This window comes from Phallusia mammillata, chromosome 7 (genome assembly GCF_965637545.1).
Source record: "Phallusia mammillata chromosome 7, kaPhaMamm4.hap1.1, whole genome shotgun sequence".
NCBI classification, from domain to species: Eukaryota; Metazoa; Chordata; class Ascidiacea; order Phlebobranchia; family Ascidiidae; genus Phallusia; species Phallusia mammillata.
The window spans coordinates 13,525,259-13,538,131 of NC_137258.1; the positions used below are offsets into that span (position 1 = coordinate 13,525,259).

At 35.5% G+C, this 12,873-nt stretch overlaps 2 protein-coding genes across 6 annotated transcripts in view; one reads left to right on the forward strand and one right to left on the reverse strand.

The window, feature by feature from the left end:
* Positions 1–4,127, reverse strand: part of LOC145239521 (uncharacterized) — a 60,637-nt gene extending 56,510 nt beyond the window's left edge. For 3 of the 5 annotated variants that reach the window (XM_080102853.1, XM_080102852.1, XM_080102856.1), the window contains exons 1-6: positions 3,996–4,127; positions 1,858–1,983; positions 1,026–1,417; positions 893–959; positions 302–425; positions 85–205 (exon numbers count right to left, since the gene is read on the reverse strand). In XM_080102853.1, the coding sequence (XP_079958979.1) occupies positions 85–205; positions 302–425; positions 893–959; positions 1,026–1,417; positions 1,858–1,983; positions 3,996–4,110 (945 nt within the window). In that variant the 5' untranslated portion in view covers positions 4,111–4,127. Of the gene's footprint in view, positions 1–84; positions 206–301; positions 426–892; positions 960–1,025; positions 1,418–1,857; positions 1,984–3,995 lie in introns of those variants that run through there. The other 2 variants (XM_080102854.1, XM_080102855.1) reach the window with 2 other exon arrangements.
* Positions 4,128–6,609: 2,482 nt separating this feature from the next.
* Positions 6,610–12,502, forward strand: LOC145239442 (sodium-dependent phosphate transport protein 2B-like). Its single transcript, XM_080102761.1, has 9 exons — positions 6,610–6,715; positions 9,909–10,055; positions 10,120–10,266; positions 10,339–10,450; positions 10,712–10,871; positions 10,954–11,058; positions 11,168–11,258; positions 11,326–11,532; positions 11,648–12,502. The coding sequence occupies exons 1-9, from the start codon at positions 6,652–6,654 to the stop codon at positions 12,331–12,333; spliced, it is 1,719 nt and encodes a 572-aa protein (XP_079958887.1). The 5' UTR covers positions 6,610–6,651; the 3' UTR covers positions 12,334–12,502.
* Positions 12,503–12,873: the final 371 nt, after the last annotated feature.

Below are 12,873 nucleotides of genomic sequence, written 5' to 3' on the forward strand. Positions count from 1 at the left end.
AAAAATGTACACTTTGCATACACAGTATTGGAATTGTAAAATACTGTAAAAAAAGAATCTATAAAGATGATATATAACTAGTACCAATGATTGTTGAAGAATTAAAATCTGCTGTTTCATTGAAGTCACTTCACTTTCACAACGATAAACAGCATTTTCCAATTGAACAATGCTTGTTTTGTTTGGTGATAGTCCATGAGAATGCCTAAACAAGGTAAATTTTATCAACATTAGTACATTTTTTGGCAATTACCTGTTAAACTTCTAAGTAGCAAACAAGGTGTTCATTTAGAAAACATACACTGGAGTAATTGTGTTGTTGGGTAAGATATGGTTGATAACAGCTGAATGAAGACTTGTCTGGTGGAGATTGTCTGGTTTCCTTGCAGCTCCTCTTTTTCTTAAACTAGCACTCATTGTTTTGTCTGGAAAATAATATTCTTTTTTGTGAAAGATCCCTTTTTTGAAGAAAATATTTGTGCTCTATTAAATTCTTCTTCATTACAGAAGATGAAGTGGTGGCTTTAGTAACATGATAAATGTGTGATTGCTACTTTGCCCTAAGGCTATCAAAAAGTTAAGTGGTGATAGGAAACACACACCCTTGAGTTACTCAGAGCAAACAGGAAGTGAACACACCCTATTATTTCCTAAGTGGCTTTAACAACATCCTGAATATAAAACCCAATAGAAACGTTTGAACAATAAACCATGTCACTTTTTACATCTATTTGGGCTGTCATTTTCACCATTAAAACTTAATAGGATTTTTAAAAAAATTACAAAAAACACAACAGTTAAATATTTAAATTTTATATTTGTGTTGGTATAAAAATAATAAAAAACTTGTCCCTATAATTTAACTATATTACACAACCTCATTTGAACTTACAGCCAGACCTTGCATTGGTAAAATTTGCCTTGCTTGGGATGTAAATTTCCAGTTGCTTCATTTGACCCTTAAAGCACATTTGATGTTGTATCAATTCTACTTAGAAACATGATAAACAAAAGCAAATTCTTACAACAAATGATGACAAAGACGGTGCAAATGAACCACCAACTAGAATTTCGATGTCATTGGGCACTTGTAAATTAATTCCCCTAGGCCAATTAGCTCCATATTTGCTTCCGTCGCTATCAGTAACACCAATCACAGAAGCTTTGACATCAAGATGTACCATAAAGTTCACCCACGTTTTGGATGTTCTATTGCTAAACTGCCACCTCACTTCCTTGGTTTGTAGTTTTTTGTTAAGGAATTGAATGTAGATTACAGATTTTCGCCGACTTATTGCCAGTTCCAGCCAGGAAATAGTATTATTATTGATATCTTTTGAAATGATCCGCAAAATTGGCAACTTTATTCTTCTGCTTGGTTTTGTTTGAACATAGATGGAAAGAGATTCCTTTAAAGCTAACAAACACAGAACTAGTCATGACATTTTCATTCACCACATTTTGTTAATAGTCAAGATTTTTCATCAATGTTGGTAAATTATTTTTAATTTTTTTTATTTAATAGTGGAATAATAACCCATTCACCAAGCCTAGTCATGCATATTTTCAGGATAAATAACATAACAAGATAAAAAAATCCAACATTGTTTTGCAAAATAGTGACCAGTTAAAAAAAAGTTTTATCCAAGCATTTTCATATTTATACAAACACTTCCATTTTTTTTTTTTTTAGTTTCAACAAGAAACTGGCCAATCAACAAGATTGAAATGAGTTGGAAGCCTTTTTTTCACTCTGCCCTAAATTTTTGAAGATCTAGCAATTGTATGACACTGTTTATTGTTGACAACTTTGTACAGTCGTCATAATTTTTTTAAGTGGATCAATCTTTATCTTACTATTAACTGTTTTCCGAGTAGCTTGAGAGGAGACTTTTGGTTGACTGCCTATGCCAAAGTTCCAAACATGTTCAGAATGTTTTGTAACAAAGGAGGCCACCTGCAATCCAGATAATAAATCCAACCCTGCATATTAAAAGATTTTTTGTATCAAATACAAAAACAATAGTACAGACAAAAATAGTTAAATGGGGTTCAAATTAGAGTTGATAGGCAATGACTAAAAATAGAGCACAACTGAGCAAATTTTCTGATTAAAAAATTACTTTAAACCGACTTATTTTTTTAACATAAGATGGGCAATAGTTTGATATTTGAAAAATTATCCTGATTAACTGGATCTCCTGTTTAACATAACTTCAGGAAGTGGTTTCCTCTGGGTACTCAAAATTTAAACAAATAGAAACTGAATAAAATGCTGATAACATAAAGGTAGCTTTCTAATATACTTCCATTTTATATATTCTATGTCCTTTTTACCAATTTACTATACACATCATTTGATATACACATATGATTGTTTTTGCAAACAAAAACGACACATGCTTGTATGGATTTATGGTAAACAAATGTTGCGATTATTTTTAGATTCTTAAAGACAAATGATCAGAAAGAATTAACCCAACTTAAAAAAAGTTTTGTCTGCATTCTTTTTGCATCATTATTGTTATATAATTACAAAAACAGTAAAAAAGAGGGGAAAAAATACTTTCAATTTAATCTCTTGCTTTGACCTTGATATTGTCGCCCAATGTCAGTTTTTAAACAAAAATTTTTCTAGAAAGCCTTAACAGTTGCATTACAGACACTGTATATTAAAAAGCCATTTGCTACAAAGGTATACATAACAAATTGTTTTTCACTTAACTTTGTTTCACAAAATGAGTATCATTGACCTGTACCTCTCGCGGATTAGACACCGAACAAACGTTTAATGACATTTTGACACCGTTTTCAAAAGCACACAGTCCTTGGTGTTCAACAATACCGTTTTGCCTAATTCTTAAATTGATTTGTCAAAAATAAAGAAGTCATGTTATGACGAAAAATTTTTCTTAACTGTGTTTGTAATACCTACAAGTTGACCTTTAATGACCTGTGGTTATGCCGTGACCAAGATGACAATGTGAATTTAAAGATCATTTATCTTTAAAAAAAGTCAAGTATATTTTTTGCTGCGAAAATACAGATGATTTCTAATCACCAAAACGACTGTCTTGTAAAACGTCTGTCCGACGTCATGCTGAGATCTCCCGCTCTGCATTAAACCGCCTTAATCGTAAACTAGTGAGTTACTCCCTTGGGACTTCTATCTCACTGAAAGTGTAAACATATTATGGGCTGTAAAGGTAACCATTTGGTCGATTAAGGCAAACTTTTAAATACTAAACAAGTAATGTTGCACCAACCAACAAAACATGAAACTCATAGATTATGTAGTTTAGTCAATACAGCTGTTTTAAAAAATTTACGTTTGGGGGCCTGTGGGTGAACTGCTGGGTCATTTGGGGTCAAACTTCAGGAGGATCAAATTTGGATCAATAGCTAACATCTGCATAAATTTGAATAAATTTAAAGCACTCTTTCTTGACCAAATGCGTATAACAAACCAGCATTAGAAAGAAATGAATATTTTGGGGTTAAAGGGGTGAATCCTAATAAAAGTTACAAAATTACTAGAAAACCTTACATTGCACCAACCAACAAAGCATGAAATTTTTAGATGGTGTACTTTAGTCAGTGCAGCCGTTTTAAAAAATGTACGTTTGGGGGAATGTGGATAAACCATTGGGTCATTTAGGGTCAAACTTCAGGAGGATCAAGTTTAGATAAATAACTAACATCTGACTAAATTTGAATAAATTTGAAACACTCTTTGTTGAACAAACGCGTATAACAAACGACGTTAGACAGAAAAAAGAAAAATGGTAGGGGATCCATAATTACAACAAAATATAATATATTTTTAAATGTGCTTTCACACTTGGGTAAAACAGCGACTTGTTGCAACCTACATACTGTCAGGCAATATAAAACAATTTATTTGTTGGTAACTATTTTATAATATTTCATGTTATACCCAATAAGTTATATATATATTTACTTTATATTCAAACATGTTCAACATGTTTTCATACCGCTTTGTTCTTGTGCATCAACTTCATATTTCATGGGCCTTAACCTTCCTCTTTTCCGACAATCTGCTGAATGGAGAGCCACAAAAACAACAAAAGCAATTCTTAAAATACTCATCCTGTAACATTGCCCACTTAACTCAGTTGCAAAGAAATTTAGATAATCAGTTTAAACAGCATATAAAACAAATATGACGATTTAAGATATGTTTAAGAAGGATTTGAGAATGTTTGTTTTGTATCCTTGTCTAACAAACTTCAACCAATAAAATCCATGAAAACAACTTTGTCTCAGGCATCGTAGTTCGCCAATAGTCGTAAAGTTGGGATAATCCCCTATTGAAGGCCTGATTTTTGATGGATGTTCATGCTTGACTTCTCATGACGTCATAAAATGGACGAAAGTGGCTTTTTTGCTGAGTAGTCTAAACCAGTGCTCTTTAACCTTTTTTCCCTCCTAGTACACCTTTCACAATTTTAAAGCAACTTTGTAGGCCTATACCCAAGTACCCTGAAAGTAAAAACGCCAACCACGGGGAATAGGCTAATTAGTTGCTTGGGTAAGTGATTAGGCCAGTGGTTTCCAACCAGGGCCCATGGCCCCCCAGGGGGGCCTCGAGCTGTGTTCCGGGGGGCCACGGGCGTAGATTCACAAGAAACACCCACTAAAAGTCATTTTCACTTTAACTTTATTTCCGAATTTAATGGACTATTTCATATAGGCTACTATTTGTTTATAGTGAGGTTTATCACGCTCATTTACTCTATTAGACCTGTTTAAGGCCAAAATTAATACCGCATTCCAACACGAGATTGCTATCTACATTTTAAGGGGGCCACAGGTCCTACGTGATAACTTGAAGGGGGCCACGAGGCCAAAAAGTTATTTTAAGGGGGCCATGGTCCTCGAAAGGTTGGGAACCACTGGATTAGGCTATATTATTCTTTTACAGAAAGTATGCCGAAATCTTTGTAATTAGCATTACTCACGTAATAATTCCAAACAGACGCAATATTTTTCAAAACAGTAAGACAATCTCACATTGGCAGCATGCGATGCCTTCGAAGACCACTGATGTAACCCTATGTCCTCTTTTTCTAGGCCAGACTGTTGGTAGATTTAGAAAGCTCAGAGCAACGTTTCCCAGTCTTGTTTTGGGTTATCGCCGGTCAAACTAAATGCGTTTCGAAAATATTTACATGCAGGCTACTTTTCTGCTAAAATTAGGATAGATCCACAAATTGTGTAAGTTCACATGTTTAAAAAAAAAAAGATTATGACAATTGACTACAAAGAGGCTATGCGCAAATATGCAGGGTTGCCATACCGTTAAGATGTGCCCGTACCGTTAAGATGTGCCCGGGAGTAAGGTTGATGGGACCAGTCGTTGGGCCCTATAAACTAACTGCAGCGAGCTACTAAGCAATTTACGCTCGTGGGCTCCGCTCTGTATTTTGTTCACTCTGTGCCTAAAGGGTTATTTGTATTCCTGCGCGGTTTAATTACATTCCTTAGTTCCGCTTAAAGTCTCTCGTTTTCGTGTTGCTTTCCTCAGTTGTAGTTTTCGCGTTTACTTGACATTTTGTGTTAACTTCTATTTTACATTACAGGACTTATAGTGTCGATCTCTGTTGCTTAAAGCTAATAAACTGTATTACGTTTATGTAGCCAATTACTGCACTAACCACCCGTGTTAGGGAAAGAGGGTGGGGTTCGATAGGAAAAGAAACCTTGTCGGATAGTTTCAAGTGCCAGAAGAAAGGATACACAAACTTGCTTAATTACGATTTAATATTACCATTTGGAGTTATTGTGTTATCAGTTTTTTGATTAATGAAGTTATTCATATTGAATGACGCTAAATTGTATAGCGTAAGGAATTAATAAATAAATAATCAGAACACCAAAATAAGTAAAAATGCACACAAATAAAAAAAATACTAAACAAACAATACAAAAAAACAAGGCATGGCAAACAGATTGATTGACAGCAGGTGATTCATTGCAAAGATTGGTTGAAGCACATTTCAATCATAAGAATCCCTGTAACAATAAAGACTAACAGCAGCAGTTGACCAGTTCCACGACATATGCAATATTTATCCAGAAGCTCAAGACTATATTACAAACAATATGCTGTGTTAGGTGGAAACAAGTTTGTGTCTGTAATATTCGAAGTGAAAATAAACACAGCAAACTTACACTTGAACTTTTCAGTGTTACAGTTTGTGCACTACTAATCCCATGCAGTGAAATGTGAAAAGACATGCGGCGGGCAAACCTTATTTAAGCGATCGACGTAAGTGCGATAAAAAAACAAAAACGAACAACCATAACCACAAACGTGCAATCGGAGTTAAGTCTGTCACGTTGTATTTTACGCGTCAAATTTCAGCAAAACACGTAATGCAGCATGCATTTGTTCTTTTTCCAGCAAAGTTTTACCCTGACATTGCAAAAAAGTTGCCTAGCGAGCAAAATCTACAACCCGTGAAATCGGTGTAAAACGGGGCGCAAAGCTATAAATGCTTGAGATTCTACGAGCCTGTCTTTTTGCATCGATAGTCTTAACCTTGTGAACAACATTGTTTCTAATGAAATACTTTTTTTAGGCAAAGATAAAAATATATTTTGCCAAGACAAACAGAAACACCGAAAATGGACACCGCCGACGAAAAGATGAAAAAAAACATCGATGATGAGGCATGGGAAGCGGAAAACGGTGTGTAAAATTATTTGGTTGATATTAAAATTTAAAGGACACTGTGGCAATCTATGCATCTTACAACATAATATCTCACAGGTTGTCCAGGAATTGGTCAGGTATTATTTTGGAAAATCAAAGTAACACATTCGGAATTAAATCGTCGTATTTGTTTTTCAATTAAATAAAGTGGAGCCATCGGCGTATAATGGTTGTTAATTTCTGTAGTATATGCGTGTAACTATCTAAAGAAAATTTTCATACTTTCTGTAGGTCTTAGCTCAAGCAATTTAAAGAAGGTTCTAAAATACACAGTTGGGTCATTCTGCAATGCTTTACTTAACTCAGGGGTCGGCAACCTTTTTTGTATTGCGGACCGTTTTTTAACCTGAAAATTTATCGCGGCCCGGCGTTCAAAAAACTACAAATATTAAGCAATGAAAACGACTAAATTAGTTTATCATCCCCGGGATATATGGGCAAAAAGTTTTAAAGCATTTAACCACAAAAAATATACGGCCCGGTAACGAACTCCCCGCGGAACGGCACCGGGTCGTGGACCGGCGGTTTACGACCACTGACTTAAATGATGACCTTGCAACAAGGCTATCACCCGGTAGATTTAACCAAGTTACTTAATTCAATCATTTCGGCAAAAACTTATCTACAATATGCTTTTTATGTCGATATTTTACAAAACGTCAATCACTTGTTTCAAAGACAAACAAATTAAACGACAAATGCGATAAATTAAAAAGAATCATGCACAGTGACACACAGAATCAAGTTTTTAACTAGCAGGTATTTATTATGCTTAATAAAACAAAAACGAGTGCAATAGTTGTAAACGTAGTGTTTCTCAACTGAAGTTCGTAACAAGAAAAGTATAGTTTGTTAAATTTTCCTCGAAACACAAGAATGCTTCTGTTGGGGGAAAATATTTCGCGGTTCTTAAAAGTACAAATATACCTAAAAACCTTGATATAAAATTGGAAGCGTGTAGAGTGTCGGACTCTGTAAATTAGTATCACATGCATGTAGACAGACATGTCAACGGTACACATCATGATTTGTTTGACATAGATAAACAAATTAAAACCATAATTATAATGCCATAGACGAGAAATTACAAAACTAAATCAATACACCGATTCTAAGTTAAAACACGTTTGCCACAGGGAAATAACTGCACTTACTTTATATGTTGGCAATAAAATACAAGTCGAAAAAGGTTTACACGCTATTGAGCAATTGGACGGGCATATTCATGAAACAACAGAAACAAGGTTCATGAAACATTAACTTAACGCAGAGAAAAGCTTGAAATTGTTTTGCTACAGTAGTCATGACAGCCCTAGCCGCGTATGTTTCTTACGTCCATTTCAGCGTGATAATGAATCTATCATAATCCGACAGGCCTATTCTTGTCGACCCCTGCCAAAAAAAATGTGGCAGAAAAAAGTAAAATTTGTAGAATATTTTTAAGCCATCCTTTTCTACTAGCAACGTTGTTTATAACATGCAGGTGATATGCGCCGAGCGTCTCTGTTTCAAATAAAAAATCTAAGAATAAATGCGATAAAAATTGGACATGGATTTGCAACGTGAAAAACTGAAGGTTCTTACAACGCTGCGTTACCTGTGGTAAAAAAAGGAAAAAAAGCTTTTCAGCAACGTTGCACATTTGCTTCATGGGTTGCAGGTTTTCCGCGTGCTTGGATCGTCAGCAAAATTTTCTGCCGACTGGGGTGTTTTTTGGGGGTAAAAATGCGGCGACTCTTGTACAGCTAAAACTTCCTCCAAACACTTTTATTTTATGAACCGTTGTAAAGTAGGGTGGCCGTGACACCAAAATATTCAACGTGGTCCGCCAAAACAACCTGCAATAACACACAAAAGTTTTTAACCCCCCAAAATACAAATGTTTCATACAACTTCATATTTAAAAAAAAAATCAAACGCTAACATAGCTATAAACATATATCTCCGTTAAATTAATGTTTTCAAATTAATTATTAGAGTTGTCATTATAAGGAACCTGCAGGTAACAAGGCCCCTTAAAAAAACTATTGCGTATAATTGAAAAACCAATAAAGAGTTCCAGGCCAAATTTGACATGATGGTTGCGGACAGTTAAAAAAAATTGAAAAAAAATTAAAACTTGGGCCTTAATACATACCTATGCTGTTAATAAAGCCTAACATTTTCAGGCTTTTAAAAATATTCTAGAAACCAATCAGACTCATTTATACTTTGCTTTACTCAAAATAAAGTTTAAACAAGCAACGTCATTAACTCATATAACACAGGCAAATTGAGTGCATATCAGTCGCCTTTACTATAAAACACACTATAGAAAATGACAAAAAAAGTTGGGCCTTATTGCAAGCACTGGCTGGAAAACAAAACTGTAACAAAATTTATTTAAAATAATTCTTTTTTTCCAGATGGAATAATGCTTCAATTAAACTAAAATGATTCCATTACTAATATATCCTAATAAGTTTTTATTTCAACAACACAACTATTCCATTTATGTTACCAATCAAAAAAAATATATATATAGGCCTACATAGTTGAAAACAAACACTTTTAAATTTCGATTGGTCACAACAACTATTACACACAACTTGCAGGTCCAAAACTTTGTAAATCATTGTAAGTTCGTATATATTTTAAAATTACATCAAAACAGAATCTTTTTTTCTTGTACATAAAAAATATGAGCAGTTGCAAAATCTGAAGTGTGTGTATCCTATTGTTCTAAACCAGTGGTCGGCAACCGCCGGTCCGCGGCCCGGTACCGGTCCGCGAGGAGTTCGTACCGGTCCGTATATTTTTTCGGGTTAAATGCTATAAAACATTTTGCCCATGTATCCCGGGGATGATAAACCAATTTAGGCGTTTTTATTGCTCATATTTGTAGTTTTTTGAAGACCGGTCCGCGATAAAATTTCACTTTCAAAACCGGTCCGCAGTGCAAAAAAGGTTGCCGACCCCTGTTCTAAACTGTAAACAAACAAAAAAAATTACAAAAAAAGTATCTTCCATTCTGCGACCTATAGTCGAAATCTAAATAGCTAGATTTGAATTTGTTCGCTTGCTTTGTAACATTTGCGTTCTTTGTTAAAGCTATACCATCTGTTTACAACATCCCAAGTTAGTGTGGCATAAAATCAATTAAGCTATACGTTATGTTTATTTTTATTAGATGATTCAATCCCATGGAGGGATCAGACAACATCGCAGAGGGTCAAGACCGTCCTTATCGGAACCCTAAAATTCATATTCCTCGTTGCCTGCCTCTGGTTCTTCATTTGTTCGTTGAAGATTATGACCAAAGCACTGAATCTGTTAGGTCTGTGTCATTCTCTGCTTTATTGTTGTGCAATGCGACTTTATAAATGAAACATGCCACACAGCTGGAAGGGTTGCAGTTGATATTTTCACAAGCAATGTATTCTTGAGTAACCCGATTACTGGATTGATTATCGGTGTACTTGTGACTGTGGTCATCCAAAGTTCATCAACTTCAATTTCTATCGTGGTTGCAATGGTCGCCGCAGGAAGTAAGGTTTAAATAACTTGCGCCACTCTCATAAATGTAGTTGCATTCATAACTTACGATATATGATTTGAAGTTATCTCTGTTGAAAAGTCAATTCCTATTGTTATGGGAGCAAACATCGGAACATCAGTCACCAACACCGGCGTAGCATTGACACTATCAGCAAACAAAGAAGAATTCAGAAAGTATGAATTGAAAAACTGCTAATGCAATAGCCTATTATTATTCCGGAGTGCAGAAGGGCCATGTCCACCTGCTCCCAAAAATTAAAAAAACGCAAATTTTGGCTACCATTAAGTTGGTGTTTTAAATTAAATTGTATAGGGTCACAATATGTTTGGCCCCGCCTAAATGTTTTTGTCAAACCAAAGATTTTGTTCTAATTACCTCACTGACACAATTTGCAATTGCAGATGCTGCTAGACATACATTGACATACTTTTTAGGGCATTCGCTGGAGCAACTGTTCATGATTGTTTTAATATCATGTCTGTCATTATTCTTCTGATAGTGGAACTGATAACAGGATACCTAGAGGCCTTTTCTCATGCAGTTATTAAATCCATACCAGAGATTGATGGTTCTGGACCCCCAAAATTCTTGACAGTAAGGATGATAATGATTTACTCGAAATTAAAAACAAAGCTCAGCTATTGATTACAAAAAGTAATTCGTCTCCGGTTTGCAGACCCTGACCGAGCCGATTGTAGGGAACATTATTCACGTAAACGGAAGCGTCCAAAAGCTATTAGCAAGAAACGAGACTCTTGAACCTGGCAACAGTATTATTCAGGTAAGCAAACACCTGTAACGTAGCCTAAACTATGCATTTTCCGTGCATTAATACTTTGGGCTGTTCTAAATTTAGGTTAACTTTCACGATCTAAATTACATCTTTTAAGCTTTGGTGCAACCAAACCAAGACAATGATTGAAAAGACATTCCAAAATGGAACCGTAATAAATCAAACTGTACTTGTAGGAATTCGAAAATGTAAGAAAATGATTTTATTTCGTGACGTCAATTCTTTTTTTAAAAAAAAACGTCCTGTAATTAAAAGGTGACAGAGGCGACTTTCTTTTTGCCGATTCTGGTTGGTCGGAACAGGCTGTCGGGGCGTTTTTGTTTGTTGGAAGCGTGATTGTCCTGATAGCAAGTCTGCTTTTAATGGTAAAAATCTTAACATCATCTCTTAAAGGAGGACTGAAGGTTGCAATTAGAAAAGCGGTCAATACAGACTTTCCAAAGCCATTTGGTTGGCTTTCTGGTAAGAATTGGCGTGATATGTAGTAATTTTACTTCCTGCGTTTCCTAGTTATCTACACTTCATAAAATTGTGTTAGTTAAAAAAGGTTAAACAGCGTTTTAAACTTTACTTTCAGGTTATATTGCTGTTTTTGTTGGATGTGGCGTCACCATGATCATCCAAAGTAGCTCTGTAGTTACCTCCACCCTGACCCCATTGGTTGGCCTTGGCGTGGTCAAACTGAAAAGAATGTTGGCGGTGACAATCGGGGCCAATATGGGAACGACATTAACAGCTGTACTCGCAGCTCTAGCGACTGGTAGCCCTTTGGCTTTGCAGTTGTCATTCTGCCACATGTTGTTTAATATTACTGGTTTTGTACTTTGGTATCCTTTGCCCTTTATGAGAAAAATTCCCCTAAAGGCAGCGACAGGTCTTGGTAACATTACAGCAAAATACCGATGGTTTTCGGGCTTCTACGTAATTGTGGTGTTTTTCCTGATACCTTTGATTGTGCTTGGTATGTCTTTTGCTCCAGTTTGGTTTTTGGCATCGGTCATTATTCTTATTTTGGTAATAGTGTTAGTGATAATAATCGTTAACGTTTTGCAAACAAAACGTCCACACTGGCTCCCACTAAAACTTAGAAACTGGGATTTCTTACCACTTTGGATGCACTCGCTGAAGCCCTTAGACCGGTTTATGACGAAGGCGTTTGGGTGGTGCAGGTGTTGTAAGTGCTGTCGCGAACCGGAGTCTGCCTCTCCAGCAGTTCGCACTTACGAAAACGCTGGTTTTGACAACGATGTGTCAAAAGTTTAAGTAACAGTGATTTTGGCAAATAATATATTAAATGATGACAGCACAGCATATGCACTTTTTAATCATACCCTACCACCAATCGAAGTTTAATAATGTACATAGCCTATACTTTGTCAAATATTTTTGCATTAACGCTTTGTTCCATAATTGCTACTAACCTTTCTGTGTGTAACCTTTCCGGATTTTCAAAACGCACACGACATTGACGTTTAAAGCTCCATTTCTACACCTGCAAGCTAGCACAATACAAACTGCCATAAGCAAAGAAGTTTGTTGAACTTTAATTTTAAGTGAAAAAAGTTATGGAAAGAAAGCAACCACGATACTTGCAGAAGATACAAACACCAGTCCTCCAAATAGCAAAGTTAACTTTGTTAACCACCAACATTTTTATGCCATGGGTTGCGCTTTTTTGGGTAGGAACATCTTTTCACACATTTGTTTTACAATGGCTGAAAACTTGACTTGAAATTGATCCAATATTTTTAGTTCTGAAACCACGTCCTTGGACGTTGGAGCATGTTTATGCGCACGAAGCAG